An 8,072-nucleotide genomic window follows, 5' to 3' on the forward strand; every position below is an offset into this window, starting at 1 on the left:
ACTATTGTAACTCCTTGTTAGATGGCCTACCCAACAAAGCCCTTAATAGCTTACAGTTAATTCAAAATGCAGCTGCTCGTGCCATTACATTTACCAAAAAATAAGCCCACATCACTTCAATCATCAATTAAATAGTTTTCTCCTGCCCCTGCTTTTTATTCTTACAGAATAAATAAGTCATGGCACCACAGGCAGGTTTGTTATTATATTGTGTTGTGAAATTTCCTGGCTGTAGTCATTGGGAAATCAGCCAAAATAAAGTAACTTACAGCTTAGCAACACATGATACTTATGTGTCTGCATGGCTGATTGGTTGGATAGTCTTGCTAAGAGTACTTCTTAAGACTACTTGATGGACATCAACACTCTTTGAATAGATTTTATTTGACACACACAAAAATGGGGAAACTGTCCTTTTCTAAGCTCTTGTTTTTATATTTCATATTGTTTGTTTCTGCTTTCACTGGCACTGGTAAGTAAATTGACTCGTACTGAGGAAATAGGATGCTATAAGTGTGTGTGTGTGGTAACATCATGCTACTGAAACTCATTTATAAGGAGGAATTGATACCTTGAAATCATACAGTCTAAAATAAATACTTTATACAATATTTTTAATTAAACATGTAGTAACAGACTGGAATTAATTGTTGTTTTAGCAGATGGGTATTATAACTCCCGTTGGTTAAAGTGCATCTATAGTTCCCGTGATCTTAGTGACACGGTATACATCGATTCTCATGTCTTCAACCAAGCTGTGGTATCAGAGTTCAACAGCACTTTGGGAAAGTTTGTGGGCTATACTGAGTATGGAGTGAAAACTGCTGAGTTCTGGAACAATGACACCAACCTTCTACAGCGAGAGAAAGCTGCAGTGGACACATTCTGCAAACATAATGCTGAAATATACAACTCTGCAATCCGTGATAAAACTGGTAAAATACACAAACCATTTAGCTGAGTTTAAGCAAGATAACTTCATCAATGAAATAGTGACTGTTTAATTCAAAACAAATATTTGTACTGTAGTTTGTAGTTATGATGTTGCTTTTTTTTTGTATTTAGAGAAACCAAAAATCAAACTGAGTTCAGTGAAACAGGCCGGAGGCAGGCATCCAGCATTGCTGGTATGCAGTGCATATGACTTTTACCCTAAACATATCAAAATGTCCTGGCTCAGAGATGGTAAAGAGATGACCACTGATGTGACATCCACTGAGGAGCAGGCTGATGGTGACTGGTACTACCAGATTCACTCCCACTTGGAGTACATTCCCAAATCTGGGGAGAAGATCTCCTGTATGGTAGATCATGCCAGCTCCACTCAACCCATCATCATAGACTGGGGTAAAAGGGTGATTTTACTGTGTTGCTCTATCATACTTAACATGTTTTGTGCAAAATAGAATTAAATACAAATCCTAATCATCCAAACAGACCCCTCTCTCCCGGAATCTGAGAGGAGTAAAATCGCCATTGGGGCATCTGGTCTGGTGCTAGGAATCATCATTGCAGCTGCTGGAATCATTTACTACCAGAAGAAATCAACAGGTCAGTAGTCTGGAAGCCCTGAGCCACAATGTGTGTGTGTGTGTGTGTGTGTGTGTGTGTGGGGGGGGTTCAATGTTGGGGGCAAAATATTACTTATATTTTTCCTGAGCCTAAATCAGATGACTTTTTATTCTCTTCAAAACATTTTTTTTCTCCAAGAACAACAAATGGCTAACTAGAGAGAAAAAAATGACTAGCTAACATTAGCATGCGGCACCAACCTTCAACCCACAAGAAATCTAATGGTTAGACATTATTTATTTTATTTTATTTTTTGGAAACGGATTACATAATCCAGATTACATGTTATCAGTTACTATCCAGCTCTGCAAATAACTGCAATCAAAATACAAATGCATTGTTAAAAGTGCTATAAAATAAAGGTGACAAATAGTAAATTATATAATCATTTCTAGCAGCAAATAAAAATCCAAACAACAGAAACGAACACGTTCGTTCTACTGCCTGCCTGACTGCCTGGTACAAATATATGATTGTATTCTTGAAAACAATCTTTTATTGAATTATTATTGTATTTAAGTATTTAGAGCACAAAAAAAAGCTGTGAAGAGTGGTTTTGATGAGAGAAAAAGATGTTTTTAAGAAAAAAGGGCTTCTGTACAGTGATGTACTGTACAAGTCATAATTCTAATGAAATTTTCAGTTCAGTTTTGATGTAATATGTGTTTGTTTGTTTTTTTTCATTTACAGGGAGGATACTTGTACCACATTGATACTGATCATTCTCAGGGTTGATAGCTGTCCTGTTTTGTTGTGTAATGGAACTGTCTTCTGTGAGTTATTATAAAAACCTGCATCCTAAATTGATAAATTAAGGCACATTTGTAATCACACAGGTTGTATGTCCTTATAATATCTAACAAATGACATCTGAACAAACATACCTGCAACTCCACCAGAGGACATAATCTCCTCCAGTTTTCTGATTAGACTTTAATGTACACAAAATGCCCTGTCTTTATTGTGAAGTGTTGCTGTTCTTAGCAGATGCAGATATTGCCATTCCTTGCTTTTATATTGAAACATTGTAATGGATTGTATATTTCTGTCATTTCAATTTTTCTGTTGATTCTTGAATCTAATTAAAACTCTGCATATGAATACTACACAGCTGTCCTTCTCAAACATATACTTTCTCTGAAACTGCATCAATAATCAGCAGGAAATGCAAACATGGAAATCAATGCAAATCTGCAAAAATTCAAAGCAATCGTCCCCATATTTTATATGTAAGACTGATTTATTGTGTGTGTGTGTGTGTGTACTGGTTTGACTTATATGGGGCTCAAATTGGCCTTATAAGGTGTAGTTAGCTTTTTCTAAAAAAATACCAGAGCACATTGTCTCAATGTACAGCGCCCCTATTTTTGAGCATTTTGTGAAAAACAACATAACCAAATAAAAATGTTTGTAGCTCTTGAACCCTAAGGTCTATATTTAAAAATCTGGTATTGTTTGAAACTAGACACTTGAACCTTTGTTACTCCAGAGTCATAATAACTCAAAATTAGTATAGCAACAGAGTAAAACAAGGTAAAATATACATGAAAGTGACTCACAATATCTTTTAATGAAAATCACTCAGGGAAAAATGGATGAGACTTTGATGCCAAAGGCCTGCAAAACACAATAAAGATAAAGCTGAATATCTTTGATTCAAATTTGAGTATGATACTCCCAAAAATTCTGTAAGCTTTTATTTAAAAAAAAAGTCTAGGCATCCTTTCAAAAAAGCCATTTGGAGACTCCAAATGGAGACCTGGTAACCAAATGTCCAAATAAGTCAAAACTACATAATACATATATGTATATCAATTCAGAACTGCTCTGCCCACCAAAACACACAATAAAAAACTATTTCTAAAGAGCATTTGTAGTGCTGACTCATTTGGTTACCAGGTCTCCAAATGGCATTTTTGAAAAAAAAAAAAAAAAACGCCTAAACTTTTCGTGAAATAAATTTAAATAAAAATAAAAATAAATTCCTGAAATAATTTGTTTTAGGTAAACACTTACAGAAACTACATATTTATAGTATTTAATTTCAAGAAAAGCTTTGGAAAAGTAATTTGGATCTTTTATTTCAAGAAAAGCCTAGGAATCCTTTCAAAAAGGCTATTTAGAGACTCCATATGACACTGCATACTACATACATATATCAATTCAGAACTGCTCTACCAATGAAACCACATAAAAACACAAAACTATTTCAGATTTTGAACATTCTAACTAAACAGTCTTTATTTTGAACAATTCTGATAATGAAAACAGTGAACCAAAACAGATTTGATCATTTTTTAACTAATGAAAACACAATACATACAAAATTTTACAACATTTGTAATTAAAAAGTTATATGCTAAATATTATGAATATTATTATTTTACTAATATAGTAATATATTACTATATTACTAATATTACTAAATAATGTTACTGAAAAACTAAAGCAACTATTTACAGTATTTACAGTGTAGGACGACACTCAAGCAGCCACCAGCGTTGCCAGATTGGGTGGGTTTCCAATTTGATTGTGCGGGTAAATATTGGCTTGGGCGGGTGGACAAAAATTAGGGTGGTTTTTGGTCAGTTTGGCGGTTTTCAAAACATAAATTGTATAGGCTAATAATTGGTTAACAAACAAGCCCAAGTGTGCATATATAGCCTACTGCATGCATCCAATCAGTCATCACAACGTAACTAAACACAAACGCACACTGCAAAGATGACTGGTGCTGATGTTGACATCGCGACCACACTTTTAGCCAATCACTAGGGATCAGCAGACAGCAGTGATGATTCATGAGTGATGGGTTTTTAGCGCAAAAACGGATCTGATTTTGAATGTATAACTGTAAGTGATCATAATGCCTATATGTAAGTTCGATGGTAAAGAGTGGAGAGTGTTTTAACTCTCAAAACGTGAATTAACGTGAAGGCTATATCAATGCAATTCCGAAATCAGAGCACAGTTAAATGATTTAATCAAAATCTATTTATCTATACGATCGTGTCTTTTATCTTTTAAACGGTCCAGATTGTTATATCCTTTAAAGCTGCTGGACTTGTTAGTTTTGACTGTGCAAAGTTCTGTATTATGTTCAATATGAACTTCATGAAAGACTTAGTTAAACAATAATATCCTTTTTTGTAGTACAAAGCATGCGCTCTGTGGCTACAGAATCATATCATAGGCTGCTATATAATCATACATACTAGGCTATATGACTACAAAATAGTTGGGTTTTTCCCTAACTATAATTCCTGACTACAATGTTTGAAATCGAGTAAAACATTTTGAATATGATAGGCAATTCATTGTATTTAAATTTCTTATGGCGCGATGATGTTTTCATGCTCTATATAAAACAATAAAAGTATAGAGTACACTGTAACATGATGAATGCTATGAGTTTAAGTATGTTTAGAACATGTTTAATATTAATATCCTACTCTGTTCAAAAATAGATTTTAATAACGCGCTAAACAATAATAATTCGTTTCTCAGATATAAAATCTTTTTTTTTTTTCATAGTACAAAGTATGCGTGAGTCTATGGCTACAAAACCTATATAATATATATAAAATATATTGTAGCGGGAGGAGCCAACGACAGACACAGTGGGCGTGGCGTCAAGCCTCAGAGAGGTTTTTATTAACCAATATATCAAAATAAAGTGTCCAAAGGGGAAAAAGTGTCCAAAATAAACAGGGATCTGGTGTCCTCGTCGTGCTGCGGGGCTGTGTAGGAGGGCAGTGTTCAGGAGGGAAGGGTCCAGGGAAGGGGCGGAGTCCGGTGGCCGCACGCGCTCCCCTCTCGGGGCCGGGAGCGAGTGGCGGCGGCGTCTCTTGCGCGGCTTCGTCCATCTCTTCGGTTCCCGGCGCTTCTGGGGGATTCGACGGCCCGGCATCCTGGCCCGTCAGCCGTCTCACGGGTGCGGCAGTCCTGCTCGACGCTCCCTTCCTGGACCCACGAGGACACCAGCGTGCATGCACGGGGGAGAGACCGGTCCCCCGAGGAGAGGCGCGTTCGGCATTTAACGGCGGCGGTGATGAGGCTCTATTCACGCCAGGTGCGCCTCATCACACGCCGCCAGCCCTGGCTGTTTCAGCGCCCCTCCTCTCTCACACACCCACTCCTGTCGGGAGCCTGGTGAAGGGCGGCGAATATGGGACGGGGTGGTGATGATGGACAGGGGGGAGGCAGCCGACTCGTCACAATATGTACACAATAACACACAGCCATGAATCTGAGAATGGCTTGATTTGACAAAGGGGTTATTATTTATGGGGATTAAAAAAAAAAAAAAAAAAAAAATTGATTTTTATCATTATATGGTGGATTGGCACACACACTGCCAACACACATTTATGTTCAAACAACATGTAAAAGTGAATTTTGCATCCGATGACCCCTTTAATGCAACATGGAAGCAGTGTTGAAATTAATTAGATAATTAATGACTAATTAACAGATGACTGAGCATTTGTGATGAACACCTGCTGTTAACAAGCATATTCACTGCTTGAGAAGTAAGTAAAGTTTATTTATATAGAACAGCGAAGCTGACCAAAATGCTGAACAAAGTCAAAGATAAACATAAAATAAGGAAGACAGATGATACAGTAAACAATACAACATAAATAAAATCTAATTAAAATTCCTGGGAATAAAGATATGTTTTCAAACTTCATTTTAAAAGTTGTAATAGAAGGTGGAAGGTGGATGTCAAGTGGCAGTTGATTCCAAAGACGGCAGCAATTGAAAAAGACCCATCACCCTATGTTTTTAAGAGTGAACGTGGGACAGCTAAGAAAGCCCTGTCAGAAGATCTTAGAGATCTGGAGGATGAAAGTGGAGTAAAATGATCTGTGAGATAAGATGGGGCTTGACCATTAAGTGCTTTAAAAACAAACAACAAATTTTGTAATTGAATTCTAAAATGGACAGGAAGCCAATGAAGAGAGGCTAAAATTGGTGTAACGTGATCAGTTTTCTTAGCCTTTAATGTTCGGAAGAGTAGTTTCGTCGTTCCGAAGGAAAATTAACAACGGAATCGTTTCACAAGGCCGTTCAAAGCGTCTCAGTCAGTTCCCTAGGTAGTAAATCACAAGATCGTGCATGCCAGTTCCTGCACAGGGAAAGACCTTGGCTCAGTAAACACTGGGACAACTGATCAATCAATTTGTAAAACGTCACCACTGGTATTTATCAACAACAGGCAGGGCCGTTATATTTTGATATTATTTTTATGCTATTTGAGGTAGCTCTATAATATTAAATGTACATGTTCTATTACAAATCAAGTCAGCATCAATGCTCCCTGTTGTGCAATGGATTGTGGAATGGATTTTTGCAAAAACAAAAAAAAAAAAGTTGCAATTTTAATTAACTGATATTGATACATTGTAAAATATTTTTTTACTTAAAATGTACTTTTCTTTTCCCATCAGGGTGTGGCCAAAGGTTTCATTGGTGCTTTGTCATCATTGCAAGATTTCAGATGCAACCCAGTCAGTTCTTCCAAGGCACCAAACACCAGACCACTCCACTGCAACTACATACTGTGTGCATACTTTCAAGATGAGGAGTTTATTGTTTTCATTCCAGGCAATATGTGTACATACTTAGAGTTTTTACTACAATTATAATGTGCTTTACTGTTCTCAGTGGCATCTATGCTAATATTAGTCTGTTTCATTCTTATTCTGAGGTGAATGTAGCCACCCAGTCCATAGCCAGATCAGAGAGTCACTGCAGTTACCCAGATCCAGTCCATATCCAGACCAGTTGATGGATCAGCACATAGAGGTGACCTCGACAGCCCTGAATGTCAGGGGAGACCATGTCAGCTAGATGAGCTCCAGAGACAGATCCCCTCCTAAGACCTCGTTGGCCATCAGGACAAGACCACGAGAACCGGACAAGTCCTCTACTCAATCTGATCTATGTTACAGCCTAGAATTAAACCATGCCATGCTGGTTTCGTCTGGTCAGAGGAGAACTGTCCTCCGACTGTGCCTGGTTGCTCCCAAAGTTTTCTACACAGTTTGTGTCACCCATGGAGTGCTTTGGCTTGCTTATTTGGGGACGCTTGGCAGACTGCACAGACATTATTGGAAGAGAGCTGAACTGGATGATGACTTCACTGAATCACCAGTGAACTGACTTTAACTGGAAAAATTTGTTATTGTCCTTTTGTATTATTTACAAACTATTTTCCTGTTTGACTCTGTAAAGCTGCTTTGACACTATCAGTATTGTATAAAGTGCTATGTAAATAAAAGTGACTTGATTTGATTTTATATACTGTAACACATTTATGTACTATAACATCTGGTTCATTTTTGTTTTCTTTACTTCTACCTCGTTTTAAAGATGTAATTGTGAACAGTAATAATATTTTTAAATGTTTGTTTGCTAACATTTTGTTTAGCTTGTTTAGTTTTTTCTTAGATCATTAAAAAATCTGAATTTTGCAGTTGTATTACAGATGTAAT

The 8,072-nt window shown here is 36.9% G+C and overlaps 1 protein-coding gene across 3 annotated transcripts; it reads left to right on the top strand.

Annotated features, from left to right (window-relative positions):
* The first annotated feature begins 202 nt into the window (after positions 1 to 202).
* Positions 203 to 3,434, top strand: LOC306848492 (H-2 class II histocompatibility antigen, E-Q beta chain-like). 3 transcript variants are annotated; one of them, XM_079383077.1, is made up of 5 exons: positions 203 to 472; positions 660 to 935; positions 1,066 to 1,347; positions 1,438 to 1,551; positions 2,263 to 3,434. In XM_079383077.1, exons 1-5 carry the CDS (start codon positions 400 to 402, stop codon positions 2,283 to 2,285), a joined length of 768 nt encoding a protein of 255 aa, XP_079239203.1. In that variant the 5' UTR covers positions 203 to 399; the 3' UTR covers positions 2,286 to 3,434. The 3 variants fall into 3 exon arrangements, with proteins under 3 accessions (XP_079239203.1, XP_079239204.1, XP_079239205.1); XM_079383078.1 differs by having other exon boundaries at positions 249 to 472; positions 663 to 935; XM_079383079.1 differs by having other exon boundaries at positions 342 to 472; positions 756 to 935; positions 2,263 to 2,992.
* The last annotated feature ends 4,638 nt before the right edge of the window (positions 3,435 to 8,072 follow it).

The sequence above is a fragment of the Barbus barbus genome (genome assembly GCF_936440315.1).
Source record: "Barbus barbus genome assembly, chromosome: 28".
Lineage (NCBI taxonomy): Eukaryota > Metazoa > Chordata > Actinopteri > Cypriniformes > Cyprinidae > Barbus > Barbus barbus.

Bases quoted from the DNA above. Each gene is read 5' to 3' on its own strand.
- LOC306848492 (XM_079383077.1), top strand. From the start codon at position 400: ATGGGGAAACTGTCCTTTTCTAAGCTCTTGTTTTTATATTTCATATTG. The intron at 473-659 runs GTAAGTAAATTG...TTGTTGTTTTAG, and splicing joins TTCTGCTTTCACTGGCACTG to CAGATGGGTATTATAACTCC. The intron at 1,552-2,262 runs GTCAGTAGTCTG...TTTCATTTACAG, and splicing joins CTACCAGAAGAAATCAACAG to GGAGGATACTTGTACCACAT.